Source organism: Bubalus kerabau, chromosome 1 (assembly GCF_029407905.1).
Source record: "Bubalus kerabau isolate K-KA32 ecotype Philippines breed swamp buffalo chromosome 1, PCC_UOA_SB_1v2, whole genome shotgun sequence".
NCBI classification, from domain to species: domain Eukaryota; kingdom Metazoa; phylum Chordata; class Mammalia; order Artiodactyla; family Bovidae; genus Bubalus; species Bubalus kerabau.
In genome coordinates, this window is record NC_073624.1 from 147,254,622 (window position 1) to 147,281,966 (window position 27,345).

The window sequence follows — 27,345 nt, forward strand, 5'->3', positions numbered from 1 at the left end:
AGCAAGTGATTTTTTAAAATAAAAGGTATCATCCAGTCTTAAGGCGAAGGATCCTTTCTACAAGTCATTAATAATTTCAACTGTTCTTTATTTTCTACAAAAGCAACCTTCACTATGTTAACAAAAGTACTGGGAAAGATTGAAGTGTTGAGAACCTAGAAAATACATATCCTTTGATCAACATTCAGTGCTCTCCCCAAACCAAATACTATCTTCGTTTTGGCCAATAAACATTTATTAAGCACATATTATGTCTAAAACAATATCCTAGCCATTTAAAAAAGAAATATAAGTAAGAAAGACACATAACTAGCTGCGATATAAAAGGCAGAATGGCTGCTTAAACTTATAAGTAAAAGGAAAGTGCTGAAGAGACTACAAACATTCATAAGGATTAAGAAGGGTTTCCAAAAAGAGCCTTTAAAGACAGACCATCTTCTGGCATGAAAGACAGAAGGGAAGTCAAGCCAGGTAAAGGGATCATGTGCAAAGCAACAGAGATGGAAATTATTTCTGTCTGAGAGTAGCAGATAGTCAAGTTTGGCAGGCCAAAGGGTAAAAACAGGAATTTGGGCCAGAAAATAGGTCAGGAAGTAGGTTGTAGCTTGAGTACAGAAAGTGTTGAAAGTCAAGGAAAGAGTTAATATTCAATTCAATAGGCAATAGATACTTCACACAACATAGCCAAAGTAGAAGCCTTCTTCCCACAACCTGTTTTTCCTCCATCTCTATTTCTTACCTCAGGTCATCTGGGCTAACCTACTGTCTCTCATCCTCCTCTCCAAGGTCTTTATGCTAAGCTTCTAAGTCACTTCAGTCGTGTCTGACTCTGTGCGACCCCATAGACGGCAGCCCACCAGGCTCCCCCTTCCCTGGGATTCTCCAGGCAAGAACACTGGAGGGGGTTGCCATTTCTTTCTCCAATGCATGAAAGTGAAAAGTGAAAGTGAAGTCGCTCAGTCGTGTCCGACTCTTCGCGACCCCATGGACTGCAGCCTTCCAGGCTCCTCCGCCCATGGGATTTTCCAGGCAAGAATACTTGAGTGGGGTGCCATCGCCTTCTCCGAATTTATACCTTATTTTTGACTAAATTTTCACTCTCATCTTCCATTCATGGAGTTTGACAACAAACTACTTGTTACACCCAGAATGGGAATGGCATCCTTAACCTAGAACAACTCTCCCTTCACACAGCCACCTGTATGTACCTCTCATACCACTCATTATAGTGTTTTGTAGTTAACTATTAACATACTGCCTCCCCAGCTTTACCAGGAACTTGACAAGGGAAAGGGCCATGCTTGACTCATCCTGAAAATCCAGAGTCAGGGTACTGTAAGTAATAAATAAAAGGTGGTTGACTTAATTTAAAAAAATGAATGAAATTCTAGATGTTCAAAACCTTAATCAAAAGCCACAATGCTGAGTGATATGTACTAGGTTACCAAGAAAGCTGATAGCTAAAGCAAAAGTAAATTTTAAGTTTTGTGATAGCACATGATAGTTTTTAAGTCAAAGGCAATCACTAATGCAGGATACTCTGTCATCTCCCATGTCTAGTATCATGAAAAAGCAAGATTTTGCAAACTGAATAAGCAAATCTCCATTTGTATAGTTTATTTGTGATCTGATTAGTTCAATGTGATCTAGAAACAAGTATATACTTATATTCAGTCTTTTCTGGTTAAAAAAAAAAGAGAGAGAGAGAGAAAAGGCTACATAGCTTGTTTTTGAATTCTACATAAAAAGACCAGGCACAGAGAGAACAAGATGACGGAGGAGTAGAGGGATGTGGAATACATCTCTCTCCACAGATACATTAAGAATACACCTTCAGACACAGAAGTGCATGCAGAATACCAGTTGAGAGTGCACAGGAGTACCTGACCAGCAGAAAAGAACATATAGACCCATGCAAAACTCAAGATCAAGCCCTGAGCCTTTGGAGTGGGAGCACTGAATCCAAGACCCTAGACTTCCAGAGAACTAACCCTAGGAGGTATCAAATACTGAGAACTCACACAAAGGAAACCACTGTAATACAAGACCCAGCATCACTCAACCACCAATAGCACCCTGTGCAGGATGCCTCATCTAAAAAAACAAACAAAACAAAAATACAAACCAAATCATCAGCAGACAGTATTACCACCTCACTCACCCTTGCCCATCAGAAGAAAATCAAACAAAAATTAAGCACAAATATCACCCTATTTAAGAAGCTTACACAAACCACTGAACCAAACTTAGAGGTTAGAAACCAAACAGAAAAAAGAATTCAACCCTGAAGACTGGGACAAGGAGACCTCAAACACAGTAAGTTAAAAAGTATATAATGAATAGGCAGAGAAATACTACACAAATGAAAGAACAAACTAGAAACACAGAAGTCCAAATAAATGAAGAGGAAATAGGCAAAATACCTGAAAAAGAATTCAGAATAATGATAGTAAAGATGATCAAAAACCTTGAAAGCAAAATGGAGAAAATGCAAGAATCAATTAACAAAGACCTAGAAGAATTAAAGAAGATACATGCAAAGACAAACAACACAGTTACTGAAATTAAAAATATTCTAGAAGGAATCAATAGCAGAATATCTGAAGCAGAAGAACAAATCAGTGAGCTGGATGATAAAATGGTGGAAATAACTTCTGAAGAGCACAATAAAGTAAAACGAATGAAAAGAACTGAGGATCATCTCAGAGACCTCTGGGACAATATCAAACACACCAACTTACAAATAATATGGGTCCCAGAAGATGAAGAGGAAAAGAAAGGGTATGAGAAAATTTTTGAAGAGATAAGTTGAAAATTTCCCCAACATGGAAGAGAAAATAGTCAACCAAGTCCAAGAGGCACAAAGAGACCCATATAGGATAAACCCAAGGAGAAACACACCAAGACACATACTAATCAAACTAACAAACACTAAACACAAAGAAATAATATTAAAAGCAGCAAGGGAGAAGCAACAAGTAACATACAAGGGAAACCCCATAAGCGTAACAGCTGATCTTTCAGCAGAAACTCTGCAGACCAGAAGGGAATGGCAGGATATATTTAAAGTACTGAAAGGGAACAATCTACAACCAAGATTACTGTACCTGGCAAGGATCTCATTCAAAATTGATGGAGAAATCAAAAGCTTTTCAGACAAGCAAAAGTTAAGAGAATTCAGTACCACCAAACCAGCTTTACAACAAATGTTTAAAGTGAAGTGAAATGAAAGTGAAAGTCACTCAGTCATGTTCAACTCTTTGTGACCCCATGGACTGTGTAGTCCATGGAATTCTCTAGGCCAGAATACTGGAGTGGATTGCCTTTCCCTTCTCCAGGGGATCTTCCCAACCCAAGGATCAAACACATGTCTCCCACATTGCAGGCAGATTCTTTACCAGCTGAGCCACAAGGGAAGCCAAATGTTAAATGGACTTATATAGTCAAGAAATACAAGAGAACAAAAAAAAGATTTCCAAAATCAACCCCAAACAATTAAAAAATGGCAATAGGAACATACATATCAATAATTACTTTAAATGTAAATGGATTAAATGCTCCAACCAAAAAATACAGACTGGCTGAATGGGTACAAAAAGAAGGCCCATATTATGCTGTCTACATGAAACCCACTTCAGACCTCAAGACACATATAGACTGAAAGAGGGAGGATGGAAAAATATATTCCATGCAAATGGGAAGCAAAAGAAAGCTGGAGTAGCAATCCTCATATCAGATAAAATAGACCTTAAAGATTACAAGAGATAAGGAAGGACACTACATAATGATCAAAGGATCAATCCAAGAGGAAGACATAACAATTGTAAATATCTATGCACCCAACATAGAAGCACCTCAATACATAAGACAAACACTAGCAGACATAAAAGGAGAAATTGACAGTAATACAATAATAGCAGGAGACTTTAACACCCCACTCATATCAATGACAGATCATCAAAACAGAAAATGAATAAGGAAACACAAGTCTTAAATGATACATTATATGAGATGGATCTCATTGATATCTTTAGGACATTCCATCCAAATGCAGAATAATACACCTTCTTGTCAAGTGCACATGGAATATTCTTCAGGACAGACCACATCTTGGGTCACAAATCAAACCTCAGTAAATTTAAGAAAACTGAAATTATATCAAGCATCTTCTCTGACGACAATGCTATGAGACTAGACATCAATTACAAGAAAAAAACTGTAAGAAACACAAACACATGGAGATTAAACAACACATTTCTAAATAACCAACAGGTTACTGAAGAAATCAAAAAGGAAATAAAAAAATTTCTAGAAACAAATGGCAATGAAAACATGACAACTCACAACCTATGGGATGCAGCAAAAGCAGTTCTCAGAGGTAAGTTTATAGCAATACATTCCTATCTCAAGAAACAAGAAAAACATCGAACAGACAGCCTAACTTTACATCTAAAACAAATGGAAAAAGAACAAAAAAAAAAACCAAAATTAGGAGAAGGAAAGAAATCATAAAGATCTGAGCAGAAATAAATGAAAAAGAAATGAAAGAAACAATAGTAAAGATTAATCAAACTAAAAGCTGGTTCTTTGAGAAGATAAACAAAATTGACAAGCCTTTAGCCAGACTCATCAAGAAAAAAAGAGAGAAGAATCAAATAAACAAAATTAGAAATGAAAAAGAAGAGGTTACAACAGACAATGCAGAAATACAAAGGATTATAAGAGACTATTATGAACAATTATATGGCAATAAAATGGATAACCTGGAAGAAATGGACAAATTCTTAGATCAATCTTTCAAGATTGAACCAGGAAGAAACAGAAATTACAAGCACTAAAATTGAAGCTGTGATCGAAAATCTCCCAAAAAACAAAAGCCCAGGACCAGATGACTTCACAGGAGAATTCTATCAAACATTGAGAGAAGAGCTAAAGCCTATCCTTCTGAAACTCTTTCAAAAAAATTGCAGAGGAAGGAACACTTCCAAATTCATTCTATGAGGCCACCATCACTCTGATACCAAAACCAGACAAAGACAACACAAAAAAGAAAACTACAGGCCAAAATCACTGATGAACATAGATGCAAAAATCCTCAACAAAATTTTAGCAAACGGAATTCAGCAACACATCAAAAAGCTCATACACCATGATCAAGTTGGGTTTATTCCAGGAACGCAAGGATTCTTCAATATATGCAAATCATTCAATCTGATATACCATATTAACAAACTGAAAGATAAAAACCATATGATCATCTCAATAGATGCAGGAAAAGCCTTTGGCAAAATTCAGCACCAATTTATGATTAAAACTCTTCAAAAAATGGGCATAGAAGGAACCTACCTCAACATAGTAAAGGCCATATATGATAAGCCTACAGCAAACATAATTTTCAATGGTGAGAAATGGAAAGGAAAGCATTACCCCTAAGATCAGGAGCAAGACAAGGGTGTCCACTTTCACCACTATTATTCAACATAGTTCTGGAAGTCCTAGCTACAGTAATCAGAGAAGAAAAAGAAATAAAAGGAATCCAGATTGGAAAAGAAGCAGTAAAGCTCTCACTGTTTGCAGATGACATGATACTGTACATTGAAAACCCTAAAGATAGTATCAGAAAATTACTAGAGCTAATCAGCGAATTTAGCAAAGTTGCAGGATACAAAATCAGTACACAGAAATCACTTGTATTTCTATATAATAACAATGAAAAATCAGAAAGAGAAATTAAGGAACCAATCCCATTTACCATTGCAACAAAAAGAATTAAATATCTAGGAATAAATTTACATTGGAGAAGACTCTTGAGAGTCCCCTGGACTGCAAGGAGATCCAAACAGTCCATTCTAAAGGAGATCAGCCCTGGGATTTCTTTGGAAGGAATGATGCTAAAGCTGAAACTCCGGTACTTTGGCCACCTCATGCAAAGAGTTGACTCATTGGAAAAGACTCTGATGCTGGGAGGGATTGGGGGCAGGAGGAAAAGGGGACAACAGAGGATGAGATGGTTGGATGGCATCACCAACTTGATGGATGTGAGTTTGAGTGAACTCCAGGAGATGGTAATGGACAGGGAGGCCTGGCATGCTGCGATTCATGGGGTCGCAGAGTCAGACATGACTGAGCAACTGAACTGAACTGAACTGAAGGAGACAAAAGAACTGTACACAGAAAATTATAAGACACTGATGAAAGAATTCAAAGATGACATAAACAGATGGAGAGATATTCCATGTTCCTGAGTAGGAAGAATCAATATTGTGAAAATGACTATACTACCAAAGGCTATCTACAGATTCAATGTGATCCCTATCAAATTACCAATGGCATTTTTCACAGAACTAGAACAAAAAATTTCACAATATATATGGCAACACAAAAGACCCCGAATAACCAAAGCAGACTTGAGAAAGAATGATGGAGCTGGAGCAATCAACCTTCCTGACTTCAGATTATACTACAAAGCTATGGTGTGCTAGATCAAGATATATATCAAGACAGTATGGTACTGGCACAAAAAGAGAAATATAGACCAATGGAACAAGATAGAAAGCCCAGAAATAAACCCATGCACCTATGGGTACCTTATTTTTGATAAAGGAGGCAAGAATATACAATGGGGCAAAGATAGCCTCTTCAGTAAATGGTGCTGGAAAAACTGGATAGCTGCATGTAAAAGAATGAAATTAGAACACTTCCTAACACCATAAACAAAGATAAACTCAAAATGGATTAAAGATCTAAACATGAGACCAGAAACTATAAAACCCTCAAAGGAAAACATAGGCAGAACACTCGATGACATAAACCAAAGCAAGATCCTCTATGACCCACATCCTAGAGTAATGGAAATAAAAACAAAAGTAAACAAGTGGGACCTGATTAAACTTAAAAGCTTTTGCACAGCAAAAGAAACTATAAGCAAGGTGAAAAGACAACCCTTGGAATGGGAGAAAATAATATCAAATGAAACAACTGACAAAGGATTAATTTCCAAAATATACAAGCAGCTCATACAACTCAATACCAGGAAAACAAACAACCCAATCAAAAAGTGGGAAGAAGACCTAAACAGACATTTCTTCAAAGAAGAAATACAGATGATTAACAAACACATGAAAAGATGCTCAACATTACTCATTATTAGAGAAATGCAAATCAAAACCACAATGAGATATCACCTCACACCGGTCAGAATGGCCATCATCAAAAACTTGACAAACAATAAATGCTGGAGAGGGTGTGGAGAAAATGAACACTATTGCACTGTTGGTGAGAATATAAACCAGTGGTTGATACAACCACTATGGAAGACGGTATGGAGATTCCTTTAAAAACTAGGAATAAAACCACCATATGACCTAGCAGTCCCACTCTGAGGCATATACCCTGAGGAAACCAGGGTTGAAAAAGACACATGTATCCCATTGTTCATTGCAGCACTATCTACAATAGCTAGAACATGGAAGCAACCTAGATACCCATTGACAGATGAATGGATAAAGAAGTTGTGGTACATATACACAATGGAATATTACTCAGCCATAAAAAGGAATGCATTTGAGTCAGTTCTGATGAGGTAGATGAACCTAGAACCTATTACACAGAGTGAAATGAGTCAGAAAGAGAAAGATAAGTATCGTATTCTAATGCACATATATGGAATCTAGAAAAATGATTCTGAAGAATTTATTTACAGGGCAGCAATGGAGAAAGAGAAATAGAGAATAGACTGATGGACATGGGGAGAGGGGAGGAGAGGGTGAGATCTATGGAAAGAGTAATATGGAAACTTACATTACCATATGTAAAATAGATAGCCAACAGGAATTTGCTGTATGACTCAGGAAACTCAAACAGGGCACTGTATCAAACTAGAGGGGTGAGATGGGGAGGGAGATGGGAGGGAGGTTCAAAAGGGAGGGGATATATGTATACTTATGGCTGATGCCAGAGAAGGCAATGGCACCCCACTCCAGTACTCTTGCCTGGAGAATCCCATGGACAGAGGAGTTTGGAAGGCTGCAGTCCATGGGGTTGCTAAGAGTCAGATTCGACTGAGTGGCTTCACTTTCACTTTTCACTTTCATGCATTGGAGAAAGAAATGGCAACCCACTCCAGTGTTCTTGCCTGGAGAATCCCAGGGACGGGGGAACCTGGTGGGTTGCCGTCTATGGGGTCGCACAGAGTAGGACACGACTGAAGCGACTTAGCAGCAGCAGCAGCAGCATGACTGATTCATGTTGTGGTTTGATGGAAAACAATAAAGTTTTGTAAAGCAATTATCCTTCAACAAAAAAATAAATTAAAAAAAAGAAATATAAGTGGTAAAATGAACAAAAAAAAACTCATAAAAAGAAAAAAGAGCAGGCACACAATTTTTATTACTGGATTTCATTTCAAATAAAAGGATAAAAAATCATATTATTAGGGCTGCCACAATAAAGTACAACAGAGTGAGTAGCTTAAAAAAGAGAAATTTCTCACAGTTATGGAGTCTAACAGTTCAAGGTCAAAGTGTCAACAGGACTGATTTCTTAAACCTCCCTCATTGGCTTACAGGTGGTTACTTCTCACTGTGACATGTTCTTTTCTCTATCTACACATCCCTGGTGTCTCTCTCTGTGTGTTCTAATCTTCTAAAATTGGATTAGGTCATATTGGATTAGGACCCACCATCAAGATCCAATTTTAAACTCAACTTCTAAAGACCCTACTTCAAAATACAGTCACATTCCAAGGTACTGAGGGCTTGGGCTTAACATATGAATTTAGGAGGAACACAGTGTAGTCTTCAACAGCCCTCACTTACAAATGATACAGAAAATATAAAACAAACATCATCTTTTAAAATATACTTTAGGATTTTGTTTGTTTGTTAGATTAACAATCACAACTAACTAGAGCTTGTAAGTAATCTTGGAGCTATTAAGGAATGATAACAAAGCACATGTAGATCCCACTCCAATTCCATTAGCTCTCTAGACCAAACAAATGGCATAACAGAGCAGATATTTACATGACAAACATATAAACAGCTGTAGCTAAATGTCCTAATCCAGAAAGCACATTTATTCCCAGAAAAAAAAAAAAAATATATATATATATATATAAACTTAAACACATCTAGGAAAAGATCACACACTGAGAGTAATATCAAATATTAGTTTCTTTCCATTTTTACTTACCTCCTTAAAACTCAAAATCAAACAAACAAAAAACAAAACAATTTTGGACTCTACCACTCATTTATTCAACAAATATTTATGGTGCACCTGCATGACAGTAAGCTTCATTCTACTGAGGGGAGAGAGAATAAACAAACACAAAAATAATTGTATAGCATAGTAGTGGTTATTGACGTGCGCTGTGAAGAAAGTAAACAAGGGTATGGAAACAGATGAGAGATGGGAAATATAGATTTAGTATCAGAGAAGACCTATATGATTAAAGAATAAGGACCCCAAGGAAGTAGAGAAGACTTGAATATCTGGGGGAAAATATTTCAAACAGAAAGTGCAAGGTCTGCCAAATCAATTTTTGTTGGTATCCAGGAGCAGCAGGAAGGCTAGTGTACCTCCCACAGAATGAGAGGAGAATATAAAAGATGAGGTCATTGAAACATGTAAAATATCATGTATGAAACGAGTTGCCAGTCCAGGTTTGATGCACGATACTGGATGCTTGGGGCTGGTGCACTGGGACGACCCAGAGGGATGGAATGGGGAGGGAGGAGGGAGGAGGGTTCAGGATGGGGAACACATGTATACCTGTGGCAGATTCATTTTGATATTTGGCAAAACTAATACAATTATGTAAAGTTTAAAAATAAAATTAAATTAAAAAAAAAAGTAAGCACTTACAAATCAAACAATTACAAGAGAAATTAACCTAAAAAAAAAAAAAAAGATGAGGTCAGGCTAGCAGGCTACTTTGAGAGAATAGACAAGATTGGGCAGGGATCTGGGAGAGGAATGAAAAGTACTTAGGAGGTTGTTGCAGTAGCCCCAGTGGAAACCACCTTGGCTTGTTCCAGGGAGCAGTGGTGGCGCTGTTGAGAAGTGGCAGAATTCTGGTAAATCTGAAGTGAGTCAACAGGGTTTGCTTATAGATTGTATATGGATTATGAAAGAAACAGGAGGTCAAGAATAACTCTATGGCACATAACCTGAGCAACCAGGTATAGAGATAATACAACTTTAAAAGAAACGAGTAGGGAAGAGGAATCAAGAGTTGAGCTCAGACATTTTAGGTTTGCCTATTAGAGTTGCTAAGCTGGAAACTAGTATACAATTCCAGAGTTGAGAGAAGTTATGGGCCAGAGATTTGTTTATTGTGACTTACATATTCATTTTAACTACTCATGTATCAATGGTTTTGCTAGTCTTAATAAAAATTTCAAAGATATTTGAGAACACTGTTTGTTTTCCAAAGTCATGAAACAATGAGATCTCTGAAAACAAAGGATAGCTAGAGAAGTTATAGGACTTAGCTTTGGGCACTCCCAACATTGAGAGGTAGTTATCCCACAGGATACCCAACCATGAACTCTATTAATCCTAGGATATATGGCTTTTGTGATTTTAAATGTAACTGTTTGGAAAAGAACTTTTTTTATACAGAGCAATGATTCAGAGGCAAATGCAGCCTTCAGTAAAAAATGTAAAGTTAATGTTAATTATAGTCTCCTTCTCTCCAAATGTTTTCAAAAATGGGGAGAAAAATTATCAAGATGCTGAATTAAGAAAACCAAGGAGAAATTAAATTCATGCTGCTATGTACACCTAAATCAAGCATTAATCATTCTGGTGAATCAATAACCAATAGTTTTAGCCAAACTGATTTAAAGAAATGCTGAGCAAGAAAAAGCAAAAGGATAATTGTTTCCATCAGTAACCATTGACTGCTTGAAGGAAACAAAATAAGAAGCAAAAAGTCCAATTAGCCCAAAGCTGGCCCTAAAATCGAAAATGGGTTGATCTCATATGCTGTAGTTCAAGCATATCCACAGGGTCCCTTGGTCAATCCAGTCCATCATTCCACTTCCAGCAGTGATTGATGTGGGATATGGTTATGACCCCTAATTCTCTGTTCCAGCTTTTTAAAATAATCATTTATAACCTTTTAACCATAATATTGAATAAACTATGCCAGTATGCTTTGCTAACACAAAATCATGGTTTTATATGAATTTAGGTGCTACTATCTGTCACCAAATTATCCATTTACTCTAGGCCATCAAATTTACTCCTGTTCTATTCTAACATAAAACTCTTTTTTATTAAAGATGTCCAGGGAAAAATATACAAAAATCACCTGCTTCAAACATGAATAAGAAATAACAAACAAAAAGCCAGAATTACCTAATGAGATAATGATTAGATTTGTAGGACTCCATAGTCAAGATTTTATAACAAAATAATATGGTTTGAATATAACCCATCAGCAATGTAAATGATGATGTTCAGTTTAAAATTGATTAGGTCATGTCCATCTTATTTCTCATGATTGTCTCTAAATTGAGAAAGCCATTTTTGCCTTATTTTTTTAAGTTAAATATTTAGTCACCAATCTTGAACCCTTTTGGCCAATGCTTGATTTATACATCTAAAAATTCCTTCTTCAAAGCATCAGGATATTTCCATAGTCCTTTAATTTTAAAACACCATCAATTATAATATACACCATCAATTTAACCACTTCTTTTCAGAATGCAAGTGTAGATAATATTTTGTCAGTAATGAACCTGTCAAATCCAAGGCTGAGCCATGAGTCATATTATACAAGGAAAGGAGAAAACAGAGGAAAAAAAATACTGTCTTTGAGTTTCAAAGCTCACTTTCTTGCAGTCCTAAGCAAGAACAATTGTGAAAGCCATTAAAGAAACAGAAAACTATTTTCTAAATTTATTAACTCCCATTAGCAGAAGCTGGATTTGATAGACTAGAAAAACAGAGAGTCATATGAAAACGATCTGGTGAGACAGGAAAAAGAAGTAGGGACACTCTCCTTAACTAGCCCCAAGAGACTATGGAAAGAAGGAGCTCAGAGCTAAGAAACACAAGCAAAATACCCTTCCTTATTCCCCCTCTCTGAACTCACTCATACTGGGTTGGGGTTGGGGTAGGAGGCGGGGGGAGCGCTCTTTTAGCATGATTGTGGCAAACACTGAAAGCAGAGGGATTTGGCTCCATTCAATGGCAACCCACTCCAGCCTGGAAAATCCCATGGATGGAGGGGCCTGGTGGGCTGCAGTCCATGGGGTCGCTAGGAGTCGGACACAACTGAGCGACTTCTGTTTCACTTTTCACTTTCATGCATTGAAAAAGGAAATGGCAACCCACTCCAGTGTTCTTGCCTGGAGAATCCCAGGGACGGGGGAGCCTGATAGGCTGCCGTATATGGGGTCACACAGAGTCGGACACGACTGAAGCAACTTAGCAGCAGCAGCAGCTTTGGGACTCTGGAAGAAAACTGCCTCAAAAGCTGCTGTGAACAAACCCTGAGGTAGCCATAGTGTAATCTTGGCATCACTGTGTAAATAGATAAAAGGAAGGCCAGTTTAGCTTTCCTAAGCCACTCTTGATTCCCATGAAGCATGGATAAGACCCAGACCATCCTAGATAACCTGAAAGACAATGAAAGTATGACTGAATTGAAGATTGGTGGGCTTTTCCTGAGCCCACCATGGTGAGAACCAAGGTAATCCTACAGCAAAGACTGAGAGGTAGAGAGATAATGCCAGACACTTGATGGAGGATGGAGGTGGGACTTGGCATGAAGTACCATCAGGACCGAGGTGAGGTTAAGGCATCTGTGGAGAACCATGGACCTTAAGCAGGCTGAAAAGAGCACTCTACAAACTTTATCAGCTATAGACCATATCAGAAAATTCACAGTGGTGCCCAGAGGACTCATGCATGGTAGTGGCCACCCCTCAAAGGTCACCATTCAGGACAGCATTCCAGACCAACCATCCGGCAGTAATAGACACTAAGTGTCCAAAGGTTACCACAGGGATCCAAAGGCCCCATCTCCCATCTCCATGAGCTCACATAAACAACACTCTTCACCCCAACCACACATTTCTGATCCAAAGAACCTGAGTAGTTACCAGAAAGGAGGATTTATATTGCTGAATCATACCAGTTTGCCAATCTTATTGGCCCAGTCCAATTTAGACTGAGAGATTTATCCCAATCTCCAGGGAATGGGAGCTTATGAGGAATATCAAATCACTTATGAAAGATAGAAGAGCTTAAGTGTACTGTGGATAAATCTGTGATCCCCTACAAGTATCAAAAAGGAAAACTACATTAAAATGTTCATATCCATTCTATGATGCATTCTAATTTCAGAAATGTTAAAAATATGAGAGGGAGAACGCAGAAAAATGTGTCTAAACTGAAGAACTGCAGTATCTTGCAAGTCAGGGTTGAGAATGCAAATTGTTTCCTAAAAGAAAAAAACTCATGAAAATCACAACCACATTTGTTAAGCCTTAATTTACAGAGCATTCAGTACTGTGAATATATATATATATATATATATATATATATATGTACAGTTGACCCTTAAACAACACAGGTTTGAACTACAAGTGTCCACTCAAATGTGGATTTATTTCAGTAGTAAATACTACATCTGAGGCTGCCTGAATCCACAGCTGTGGAACCATGAATACCTAGGAATCTCAGATGCAGAGAGCCAGCTGTAAGTTATATGCAGAGTTTCAATTGCACAGAAGGTATGTACTCCTAACCCCTGCATTGTCCAAAGGTCACCTGAATATACAAACTCAGCTATAACAAAGTTAAGCAACTTTCCCAGAGATTATATATATGTGTGTGTGTGTGTGTGTGTGTGTGTATATGTGTGTGTATATATATATATATATATATATATATGCCGAGACAAACTGTGTCATGGTTCCAAACATCCTAAAGAAGAAGCACCAGCTCTTGAAAATGTCATTTCTCAGGCCATGCTTCCTAGTGTCCAAAAGCCAATTTCTGGGTAGAACATTATCACTTGGCATGAGACTAACCACAGGCTTGGAGAGAGAAGGGAGTGAGGGTGGCTAAGTCTAAGTCAAAATGTGGGAAAGGTAAATCTTCTTAAGAAGAAATGCACTGGTCACACAAGACAATCACTAAGAAATCCCCTTCAAAGACTCAACTGCAGAGCAATGAATGAGTATCAGTTAGGACTCTCCTGGTGACTTCACCATGTACACACCAGCAGGTAACTAAAGATACAGGGCAGTGGTTTTCAACTCTGGCTACACAGGTTGCTATTTAAATTTGAAATTTACAGTCTCCTACACTAGCTTCTCAAACTTTAAAGTGATGCAAATAACATGGGATCTTATTATACCATATATATATTTTTTTTTTTAGTAGAACAAAGAATATATTTCTAGTTGGTGATTTAATATACCTTTTCTTTTCACGGTCTATAGTTTTTCTTTTTATATTTTTTAACACCAAAAACATCTTGTATGGGGCATAGCTGATTAACAATGTTGTGGTAGTTTCAGGTGAACAGCAAAGAGACTCAGCCATACATGTATCCATTCTCCCCCAAACCCGCTTCCCATCCAGGCTGGCACATAACATTGAGCAGAATTCCAAGTGCTATACAATAGGTCTTTATTGGTTATCCATTTTAAATATAGTAGTGTGTACATATTTGATTCAGTGGATCTAGGGCAGGGTTCTGCATTTTTTAAGAGTTTCTAAATGAGCCTGATACTGGCAGTCCATGGACCACACTCTGGCAGCAGCAAAAATTTCTGGGTAGAACATTATCACTTGGCATGAGACTAACCACAAAGCCTGAGAGGCTTTCAAAAATACTGTTAATGGGATCCTACTCCAGATATTCTGATTTGATTGGCTTAGCTGTAGGCTGGGGATATCAGGATGTTTATAAGTTCCTCAAGTGATGCCCTTTTGCAGCTAAGGTTGAGAAAAACTGGTTACAGGTAATTGTAAAGGTAAACTTCGTGTGATGTAATACCACACTGTAATTTCAGACTTGTGCATTATGAATCTCTTCCCTCATTTGCACTTCCTCCACCTAACACTGGCAAACAAAACATGCCTTGGGTACTCAGAATCCTAGCATCCACCATAATCTAATCCATACATAGATCTATATCACCATAATCTAATACCAAAACACTATAATCTAATCCATGCATAGATCCATAACATAGTGGCTTGCTGGATAAAGGATAGCTGCAGAACATGGATCCCACCTCTCAGCTGCAGTAATTTCCCTAGAGCTGCTACTAATAACCCCACTGGGATCTAGGAGAACTAAGCATATCACAAACAGAGCTGATAAAGGAGGTTCCCCCAGGAATTCCTTACAAATTTATTCAAGATGGACACTATCCAACCCTATTAGAAAGACAAAGAAGGGGCACCATTCTGGGGCAAGCTTTGCTCCAGGAAGCAGAACCATGCTCACCACTGGCTGATATAATTGCCAGGCTGGCAATTTTCACACTGTAATCACCTGGGAGCTTTAAAAATTACTACCTAGTCCTACTTCCAAAGATTCTGATTTAATTAGTTTCCTGTGTGGCCTGAGCGCTGGGAGGTTTATAAGCTCCCCCAGGTGAATTTAATGTGCAGTCAGGGTTAAAAACCACTGGGCTAACAGGAGCTCAACACTAAGAGAAATTTTCTGAATTGCCTAGTTAGTACTCTTCCCCCAGTGAGGCTTTTGTGTCTCTCACAGGGCTTAGCCACCAACCACTCCATCATAATTTATCTCACAAGGGCTCTCAACTGTGTGTGAAACATTGCACATTTCTTTTCCTTCCTTAACCAGTGTGAGTGCAGAGTATCTCCATGAGAAAATGGTCAGTCTAAAGCAGGGGTCTGCAAATTAAGTACCAAGAGCCAGATCTTGCCACTTACCTTTTTCTGCAAATAATGTTTTATTGGAACACAGTCACATCCACTTGTTTATATATTGTCTATGGCTGCTTTCAAACTAAAACAGAAGAGTAGTTATAACAGAGAATCTATGGCTGTTATTGGGCTGCACACCACAGGCCAGCAAGCCTTGTAGTTACCCATCCTCCAGACTGAATAAAAAGTCAGTAGACAGGGACAAAGACATCAATGGTTTATTGGTCAGAAAGATCTTACACAAAAGTTCCTGGAGAAACACCCCACCCTTTACAGCATACAGTGGGCAGGACATGGCAGCAGTCTTCGCTACTAGGGGGAGAAGGAGGCCACTGTTTATGTGGGGAACTGATGTCAGGTGAGATTCTCAGTTAACAAGGACTAATTAAGCCCTATAATTAAGAGGATTGGATCTAATGTGAGTGAATCAGGGACTGGTCAAGAAGGAGGGTCTACAGAAAGCAGAGAACACCCATCTTGAATGGCCTAACCACACAGCTATCAAAGCTGAAACTACTATCTGGACCCGGGCACAGAAGAAGTTTACCAACCGCTGGTCTAGCGATATGGAGGTGTCAAGCTGCAGCAATATCTTCTGGGACAAGCTGAGTGTTCTAAAACAGACTAGGGGATTCTATGAAGGGCAGAATCATACCATAAGCAGTGAAAACGTCCACATCTTGGAGTATATGGACATCTGGGGTATATGGACAGCTGAATCACAATTGCTCCCATCAATCTAGCCATTTCTACTAAGACAAGTGGACCTGGACTTATCAGTCTATACCACCTGGTTGCCTACACAATCAGTTTATAAGAAAAAGATCTTATTTCACAGCTAAACTGGAAGTGGATATCTGTGAGATCAATCAGAATTTGTGGAGAAAAAGATTGAAAGAAAAAGTATTAACAGAAGTGAAGTAGATCAGACGTAATCAGAGAACCCAGAACAACAAAGCAACAACAGTAGAGTCTGATAGAATAAAAGGTCTAGGAAGCAAGCTGAGAGGAAGCGAAGTATGTTCAGAGACAGATATCTGTCCACAGCTAAGTTCAAAGCTAAAAAGTTCTGGTGGGGGGGGGTCTCCCTTGCATGTTTACCATGCACATTCCCATGGACTTGTGCTATTTTAATCAGCTACTATTTTTCCTTATCCTTATTTTAAGAAGTGGCTTCTTTTTTCTCAACTATTTTGTTTCTCAAGGAATATTGTAGCCTAACAACTTTCCCATGGGAGCAGTTTTCCAGCAGTAAGAGAATGCAGAAATTGAAGAATTCACTTTATAAGAAACAACTCAACTATACTGATTATCTTAAAATTTAAAACATTAAAGAGGCAGAATTAAGTTTATTTCTTCATCCCATCATACAAATAACATCTTTATACTTATTATGCTTTGCACATGTAAGTACTTAAAAGATATTTAATTTACTAACTTTCAAGGTTACTTGTTAAGATTATAGTCAAAACTCCAACATTTGCTTCTAAAGTAATATTACAAGAACACTATATGTGCTCAGCCCTGTATTTGAGATTTTGTTGGAACCTTCAAGATTAATTTTGACATGAATTCTATTGATAGGATAATCAGCAAGGATGCAAAAAAAAAAAAAAAAGAAGCTTGGAGATAAAATCAAAGAAATATAAGTAAAAGGCATCATGCTCATTCAAAATGGCCCCTAAAATGACAGAAAACAACCACAGACAAATGAAAACTTTTCTGCAACAAAGGAAATTATATTCTAGGACGCTAAGAAGCCAAAGGAGGTCCTCTCCCTGCTACCTGGAAGTCAATCAAATCTCTCTGTAGAACAATGGAAATAAACCCTTTGGGCATCAACATCTAGACTGGGGTATATCAGAGAAGTCCTCCATAGAAGTCAAAGAGGAAAGAAACACATGGTGCTTAGAAAAAGAATTAGTGTCTAGTTTGTCATCTAGACACTTAAGACAAGGAGAAGAGAGAAATTAGGGGAAAAGCTGAAAGGGGCTGTTCTCATAGGAATTTCATGTGATTCTAGGTACACATAATTAATTGGGGCATATGTGACAGAGTGAAGCACAGTTTGGAAGAAAGGTATTTTCTCCTCTTCTGAAAAAGCCCAGTGTCATTCTGCTACTTTGAAAATTTAGAGGTACTGAGACCTTGGCATGTCCATTTCCAGTCTTAAAAATGGGCATCTTTGGCAGTTACCTTCTACACATCTACTAGAGGAAACCAGGCAAAGTGGAAAAACATGGCAGATAGACTAGTTTGGGAGAACTGATGAGTCAAACATCAGAGACTTCAAAAACTGGAGATGAAGGGAAGAGCAGAAGAGAAGCTTTACAGGAAAATCTCCTATAATAAGTAAGTGAAGGCCGTTACAAGAACCCTTGATTACTGCCACTAATGGAACTTCTTCTGAAGTTTCAGCCACTGATGAAGAGGTAGGAGGCCAGGGAATCAGCTGACAAAGGAAGACAAGCATCAGGGCTATACGGTAGATGCTCAAGGAAACCGGAAACTGTGAGGCCCCACAGAGGCTAGAGTATTATTTTGAGACTAGTTTGTGGTTTGGAAATTGGACGGATCCATTAAAACCATGGGAGCTAGGAAACCTTATTGTCCCTCAACAGCATCAGTTTGTGGATCCAAACTTGAAAATTGCTCCAACAGAACTCTCCTCCATATCTCTACTTCTTTCTGTGTGTTGCTCAGCTTTGCACATGATATAACTGTTTAATGCTGGGTAACTGCTTAACTATACCCAAAGTCAATTCCCAAAAGAGAGGATGGCAATAGGACCAATTTACCATCATACCCCAGAGGCAGAGCTCTCATGCCAGACTGCCTCACCGGCTTCTTGCCAACTTCCTGTCAATAAGTCAGTTGCCCACCCTGATAAGGTCAGATGTGATCAGAGTGGAAAGGTGACTAATCAGATGGAGACTTAACGAAAAAAGAACCCCTGAAAAGGAAGCAATGGAAAAATAATGGTTTTCAGGGCTGTTCACAAATATTCCCATCCTCCTGGGCACAGAACAAGATCACACATCTAGCATCCCCACTGACCACATGACTTGCTTTGACAAAAGCAATGTGAGTGGAACTGACATATGTCACATCCAGGTGGACAATTTAGGAGCCCTTGCATGATTCATAGTGTTCCCTTTCCCTGTTGTAACCATAGTGGAAATAAATATGAGATGGAATATACATTAGCCTGTGTCTCTGAGTACCTGAATTAAAGCAGAGACCTCCCAGCCAATTCACTTTAAACATGTAGCTTGAGCAGGAAATGAACCTTTGTTAAGCCAAAATCACTGCAGATGGTGATTGCAGCCATGAAATTAAAAGATGCTTACTCCTTGGAAGGAAAGTTATGACCAACTTAGACAGCATATTAAAAAGCAGAGACATTACTTTTCCAGTAGTCATGTATGGATGTGAGAGTTGGACTATAAAGAAAGCTGAGCGCTGAAGAATTGATGCTTTTGAACTGTGGTGTTGGAGAAGACTCTTGAGAGTCCCTTGGACTGCAAGGAGATCCAATTAGTCCATCCTAAAGGAGATCAGTCCTGGGTGTTCATTGGAAGGACTGATGTTGAAGCCGAAACTCCAATACTTTGGCCACCTGATGCAAAGAGCTGACTCATTTGAAAAGACCCTAATGCTGGGAAAGATTGAGGGCAGGAGAAGAAGGGGATGACAGAGAATGAGATGGTTGGATGGCATCACCGACTCAATGGACATGGGTTTTGGTAGACTCCGGGAGCTGGTGATGGACAGGGAGTCCTGGCATGCTGCAGTTCATGGGGTCACAAAGAGTTGGACACGACTGAGCGACTGAACTGAAGTGAAGCCTCAAGAGATTTGGAGGTTGCTTTATTATAGCATAGCCTAGCTTATGCTGACTGATTAAAAATTGAGCAGATATTCATAAACTTGACCCAATGCATATTATAGAGTATACAAAAGCCATCCCTAAGGGACTCCCAGAAATAGATGTGAAACACTATCGAAGTGGAAACCACGAAAAGGCTAAGAGGTCCTACAAGAGTTAGAAGTGAGAGACAGCGATAATGTTTATTACTATTGATCTAACTCTATATTTACCACTTGAAAACATGAAATATATTTATGTCAGAAAATATATTTGAACCTTTGCCCCCCCCAAAAGATCTTCTGTCTTCATTGGAGATAACATTATGAGGAGCTTGTTATTGTTCTTAAGAGATTTTAAATTAATTGTTCTAGCTCACATTCTACATGAATCTGACACATAGAAAATTATATTCTGTGGCAAATAAGATTATAGATGGGTCCATTATGTAACAACTGTAGCATGCTTTAGCAGTTTATATCTCCTTCAGAGAGTATACAACATAGAGATGTAAATTCTTTTAATCGCAGTTCTGCATAAATAGACTTTCTGCACTGAATTGCCAAACTTGGATCTTGAAAGTGATAAAGTACAGATGCCTACAGTTGCAATCATAAAAATGTAATTGCTGAGAAAAAAATTATTTCTGATCCATTGGAGGAATTTATTACAGAAGGATGCAACTGTGTAAGTTATCACACATAGAAGATGAAAGTGAATGACTGAAATATATTCCAGCCTGAACATCCCTGCAAAATGACCTAGTGATTTACCTGTACCCAAAAGAAAAAAAATAGATTAAAGATAAATCAAGTTTGGTCGGAAAGACTGGTAACTATAAAAAGAGCAGAATAAAGATTTATGAATCAATGAATTTAGAAGTCAGAGTGACATAATAATATCTATGACCAATTACTCCAAAAATTAAAATGTAATTTTGACTGAGTTATATACTGAGATGGTAAGTAATTTCTGTGGAACCTTGAAAGCAAAGGAATATAACATGAAGATAAATAATGATGAAAGGTGAGACTTTTTTAATGGGATTACTAAATGATAACTTTATCTGGTGGCATTATGAACTTAAAGATCATTAACTTCTTTTGGAATGTTTTCCACTATAATCAGAGACTATATTACATGCTTAAAATAAACAATGTAACAATTTCAAATTAAACACTCTGAAAAAAAGAATGTGATGAGATATTTAGTATGATGTTATTCTAGTAAAAAATCTTTAATTTAATGGAATTTTTTATTGTATTGATAGGTAACACATGATCAAAGTGACAAGAAGGTTGTTCATCAAATCCAAATTAATGACTCTGACTTTGAAATGTACTGGTTTTTTGTAAGGAGAATCCCATTATAATGAAAATCAAGAGCTTGGGCAAATAATTTTGTTGTACAAAAATTCTCTTTTTAACATGAGACCATTCTGTGGGTGGCAAAGACAGGGACTTCAGTGAAGTTTCAGAGTCATCTAATATCAATTTCATACCAGATATTAGTGTCTTATAAACTGCCAAAGTTCATGATTAAGCTATCATCAGTGAGGCACATGTTTTAAATCATCTTTCCAGTAGGAGATATGCTAAGTAAAAATATGTACAAAGCTTATTCTTAGAGCTACTCTCCTCCCCACCATCCACCTCACAAAGAAGACAAGCAGAAAATGTTTAAATCAGAGGTAAGGTCAGTGTCATTTCTCACTTAAGAAACCCTAGAGTACTTCAAGGCCTTAGAAAAAGGGACAATTTGTCTTAGGGGGTATGATGGAAGGTAAGCCTAAAGAGGAGTTTTCTCACAAATTTGGGGTTAAAAACAAAAAATTTAAATCTATACTATAGTGTAAGTTTCTCCAAGCTCTGCTCTAAGAAAAGCCAATAAATAAAACCTGGGCTTACATAATAAAGTCAGAGAATCATTATGCCTATTATCAAGGAATTATTCACTTTATGGAAAGATTTTATCATAGAATAACTTAAATATCTGCTTTTTTCATACATTTTGGTATTTTAAAATAATTTCCTATTTGACAGATGAGCCACCATGTGCTCTGAGGCAAGTCACTGAAATTCTCTAGGCTGTTTCTAGCTGTTTCCTCTTCCGTGTAATAAGAATGGTTTTAACCATGCTGCCTGCCTTACTCAGTTTTCATGACAATTGAACAAGATAATTTGCATAAAGGTACTTTCAAAACCGCATATGCATATTATTACTTTTTTGCTTTTTAAAGAGAATCTGGGGAGGAACTTTCAGAATGTTATCATTATTATTACTAACTAGATACCTTCGTACACTTTAAAACATCTTAAAAGACAATTTTGGATAACATATCATTCTATAAAAATCAAATCTTTCCATTTTTTATTTTTCCTATGTTCTTAGTACTTTTGCAGTTACTATTCATTGCAATTTCCATGTTATCAATACCTGGATTATGAGAGGCTCCAGTAGTTTCTCTACAGTGAATGTCTGGACCCGCAGATCCTGAGGATTGATACTCAGTGTGATTGGTGTTTCAGCTGACATGCTGCCTATGCACAAAAACAAAAAGACATTTACTAATAAAGAAAAAATACTTTCTAGAGGAAAGCACTAATGAAAATCATAGCATATGTGTGCTTAGTATTCAAGCACCTCCTCCTGCTATCAGCTGTAGCCCTCAGAGGACAAAGGTGCCAAGTCCACCAACAGAGATACAAGATATTCCCCAACTGTTTTCTCAGGTCATGTTTCTGGGCTTGGGTCCGCTAACAAATTAATTTATGCTGGTTTGTTCATGACTAAAATTGTAACCCAGCCAAGGTGAGTTTGCATTTGATCAGGAGTCTTAACTAAAAAAAGAATGGCTGAGTTGGTGAGAGATATCTTGCAGCAAACACATGCTTTGACTTCCATGAAATCACAAGCACTAAGGCAGCTAGAGCCCATATTTTGCCTGTTGTTAATGATCATTCAGATGAGGAATCAGGTAGGACTTTGGAAGACATGATACATCTCTCTATTTGGGGAATCATTTGAGGGTTTTGATTTGAAGAAGAATGTTTTGGGCAATTTACTTTCCTTTACAGAAAAGAAACTAACATAAATTGGCATCGTTATTATAAAAAGAAAGACAAATCTTCATATTTGGGCAAGACAAAATAAGAAAAACATTGCAAACCATTCTTTCAGACCTTAATATAAATCTTAAATGTTGGTTCAGTGAGATTTTTTAATAAGAATACATATATAGCAAGTGACCATGTATAGAATTTCATAACATATTCAAAGTAATACATCAGCCATGAAGACTATTACCCAAATTTCTAAGCCCACAAATCTATATTAACTTATTCACAGTCAATAATCTTTCAGCAAGTATTTACTGAAGGTTCACAAGATAACAGTAAGAAACACATCTATACTATATATAACTTGGCTTATTATTAGCCTATAAACTATTATAGTCTATAGAAGTGTGTGTTACTATCAATGCACAAATCTTTCCATTTAGTTGTTGCCTATTTTCTTTCAAAGTTTCTTCCAGACTTTCTTCCAAGTTTCTTATTTTCTTACAAAGTCCATTCGTAAAACCAAGGTTGGTTTTGGTTTTACGAATGGACTATGGAGATAGATGAATAAGTGAAAGAAAGAATGACACATTTTCATGAAATCATTTTTATCCCAGAATCAGTCCTTTCAACACTCCTCTCAATCTCAGGGATTCTAGGAAAGAGTAGTGTTCTTTTTTCTATACCTCTGCCTCCAACCCCTAAGGGAAGTCAGAATCTCAGGGTAGGGTCCATGTTCACTCCAACTCCTTGCCTGAGAGTCTACCCCTGTTCTCCTTCTACCTTTCTCAGATCCCACTGTTTTAGTTTCACAAAAGCAGCATCTCTCTGCCCTTCAGCCTCTCACACTCTCTCAAATCCTTCCCCTGGATCCATAAATGTTTTAGTGTATATATATCCAAAGATAATCATGATCTCTTCATGTACATGTAACTGAAAAGATCAGTGCTTCACTAAGCCTACACTATATGCCTGATACATGTGCAGAGAGAGATGCACAAACAAAACCACCCTGTACAAAAAAAAAAAATCTTCCTTATTGGCTCTTTTCTTGATGTAATTTAATTCTTAGATAATAATTATTTGTTAAATAGAGGCAAATATTACAGAGCCTAGAAACCTTCAGATCAGATCAGTCGCTCAGTCATGTCCGACTCTTTGCGACCCCATGAATCGCAGCACGCCAGGCCTCCCTGTCCATCACCAACTCCCGGAGTTCACTCAGACTCACGTCCATCGAGTCAGTGATGCCATCCAGCCATCTCATCCTCTGTTGTCCCCTTCTCCTCTTGCCCTCAATCTCTCCCAGTATCAGAGTCTTTTCCAATGAGTCAACTCTTCGCATGAGGTGGCCAAAGTACTGGAGTTTCAGCTTTAGCATCATTCCTTCCAAAGAAATCCCAGGGCTGATCTCCTTCAGAATGGACTGGTTGGATCTCCTTGCAGTCCAAGGGACTCTCAAGAGTCTTCTCCAACACCACAGTTCAAAAGCATCAATTCTTCGGTGCTCAGCCTTCTTAACAGTCCAACTCTCACATCCATACATGACCACTGGAAAAACCATAGCCTTGACTAGACGAACATTTGTTGGCAAAGTAATGTCTCTGCTTTTGAATATGCTATCCAGGTTGGTCATAACTTTCCTTCCAAGGAGTAAGCATCTTTTAATTTCATGGCTGCAGTCACCATCTGTAGTGATTTTGGAGCCCAGAAAAATAAAGTCTGACACTGTTTCCACTGTTTCCCCATCTATTTCCCATGAAGTGATGGGACCGAATGCCATGATCTTCGTTTTCTGAATGTTGAGCTTTAAGCCAACTTTTTCACTCTCCACTTTCACCTTCATCAAGAGGCTTTTTAGTTCCTCTTCACTTTCTGCCATAAGGGTGGTGTCATCTGCATATCTGAGGTTATTGATATTTCTCCCAGCAATCTTGATTGCTCTCCAAATATATGCCACATGGCTACATTCCATGACTCTCTTACTACAAAAATGGATATATAAAGTATTCTTGAGAATAATAAGACTCTGCCAAAGACTGTCTCCAGTGACTCAACAGAGAAATTTGTACATATAGTCAAAATTGTGATTTCAAATAACTTATAATCAGACAAACTCATAATTAATATTTATAATTCTTTCATATATCTTATTAAAAACAGATAATTATGCTAAAAATTTCAAATGAAACAATTATGACAAATCTAATAATTTAAGAAAGCATTTAAGTACAATCACATCTCCAAAATTGAGTATACTATTAAAAATACTAACACTGTACATACTAATCACTTTTTGTATAGTATCAAAACATTTTCTAGTTAACTGAGGAAACTGATTTGGAGATCAAGGCAATAATAGGCATAAAACTGCAGAATTTTGCAAATGAAGTCAAAGCAAGTTCAAAGTCTGACGAGTTTTTACCAACCTTTTGTAGCCATAATGCAATGTGAATCCAAAACTAAAATCCTGCTAGGGTATGGGTATTATAACCCAAGGCATTTGCACTTCATAATCCACAAAATTTTAAGAGTTAGAAAGTATCTCTGAAACAATTCAAGGACACCTCCTACAGCGTCCTTCATTTCAACAATGTACTGGGAAATGAGATGCTCACTATATTAGATGCCAGTGATTACTTTTATAAAGCTCTTCCTCTTGTTGAGTTGAAATCTAAAATTTTTTAACTTCTAACCACTAGAGATAGGTTTATAAAGTGGGAAAGGTTCAGGTTTAGAAACAAAGCAGACTAGATTAAACCCCAATTTTCAGAATTTAAGGGAGGAAAACAAATCTCTTGACAACAGTAATAGATGTCTCCAGGGATAGTCTGTAAGGCAGAACAAAGTATCATGTGGATACTTCCTTTCTCCCCAGGTTGCCTTTGTCCATATGCCTGCATTTTCTTTACTCCACTTTATTCCTTGCTTTAAATTGAGCTTATAGCAATTTAAAACTCATTCAGTTTAACAAGTATTTCACTTTTAAGTGAAGTTAACTCTGAGAGGTCATGGGGGATACACATTCTATTAATGCTTCAGAAGAGTCCATGAGACCAAGGTGATGTGTCTTCCCAGAGCGCATATATACCCTTTCTGACACACTTAGTACCCCCAACTCTCTACTTAGTCCAAGTCCACTTCCAATGCCTATGCCAGCCTCTTTCTGCAGCCCAAACTTCTAAGTGCAAATGACAACATGCCCATCCCCATACCTGAGAGGTAGCCAAGAGGCAGCTGTTTGCTGATGAGTATTATGGAGCTCAGACATGCAAGTTGTCCATTTGCATGTACCCAAGGCCTCTCAGGTACAAGATAGAGCCAGAAGTGGAAAGGAAAGGAGGCTGACCATCAGGGGCATCACCTCATTCTAACAGGAAACGTCAAGGAATACAAGAATTCTAAATCCAGATCTATATCTTTCAGGTCAATTTGGAGGTATAGTTCTCAAGGCAGAAAGATAAGAGGATAGAACCTATTTTAGCAACTTGTTAGCTTTATTTGTAGCTTTCACATATGTAAGTATGGTATGCAGGCCTCCATATATATTTTCATTCTGCTGACTACAAATGTTAAGGACAGAACTACCCAAACTTTCTAGCACTCCATATCACCAAGTTCTGCCCTTTTAGTCAGATCTGCTCTTTCGTTCTATCCTCAATCTTCTAAAACATGCAGTTAACACAGAGGTACAGTAAAAAGGCATCAGTTCTTCCACATTTAGGAAAAGACTTTCAAGCTTCTGCAACAAAATTACTTCTCTTTTCCTCTCTGTTTCCCCCTCATTCAAATACTCTCTGTTATTAATTTTCCTTAAGTTTACTTGTTTCTATGCAAGAGTTGTTATTCGCTGCATATATTTCTTTACTCCTTTTATTAAAATTATTTTTGTGAACATTCAGCATTACATTCATGAGAAAATAAACAATTTAAGTACTCAAAAACACAACAAAATTCATAATTTATTGATATCTATGAAGATTACTTAAACTGTTTTTCCATGTACCTATGTTTATTAGTATTTATTATTGACCTTTTCTCATGTGATTTTTCTCTAAGTAATCATTATACATCATCTCTATTAACATGGTTCTTTCTATGCCCTAATTATTGTCACAATATTAACACACACACACATACATACATACATACATACATATGTGTTTGAACACATTCACATGCCTTTTTGATGGCTTTATCTGAGAATAGATTTCTTTCCTTCAAATTTAAAGTGCTTTGATGGTGTCAACAATTCTTCTACCAAAAGTATCTTTGGGCTTCATGAGATCCATTTGGGATCTCATTTAGTGAAATAGAAAAGGGAAATACTTTTAGCAAGTCACAATCCCCACCATCTTCAGTGGTAAAGAATCTGCCTGCCAATGCAGGAGATGTGGATTCAATCCCTGGGTCAGGAAGATCCCCTGGAGAAGGAAATGACAACCCACTCCAGTATTCTTGCCTGGGAAATCCCATGGACAGAGGAGC

The 27,345-nt window shown here is 37.7% G+C and overlaps 1 protein-coding gene across 7 annotated transcripts in view; it reads right to left on the minus strand.

Annotated features, from left to right (window-relative positions):
• The window catches only part of CTNNA3 (catenin alpha 3), a 1,911,430-nt gene that overhangs the window by 1,832,445 nt on the left and 51,640 nt on the right, over positions 1–27,345 (minus strand). For all 7 annotated transcript variants that reach the window (XM_055590589.1, XM_055590598.1, XM_055590586.1 and 4 more), the window contains exon 2: positions 22,235–22,338. In XM_055590589.1, coding sequence (XP_055446564.1) covers positions 22,235–22,333 — 99 coding nt within the window. In that variant the 5' untranslated portion in view covers positions 22,334–22,338. The remainder of the gene's footprint in view (positions 1–22,234; positions 22,339–27,345) is intronic.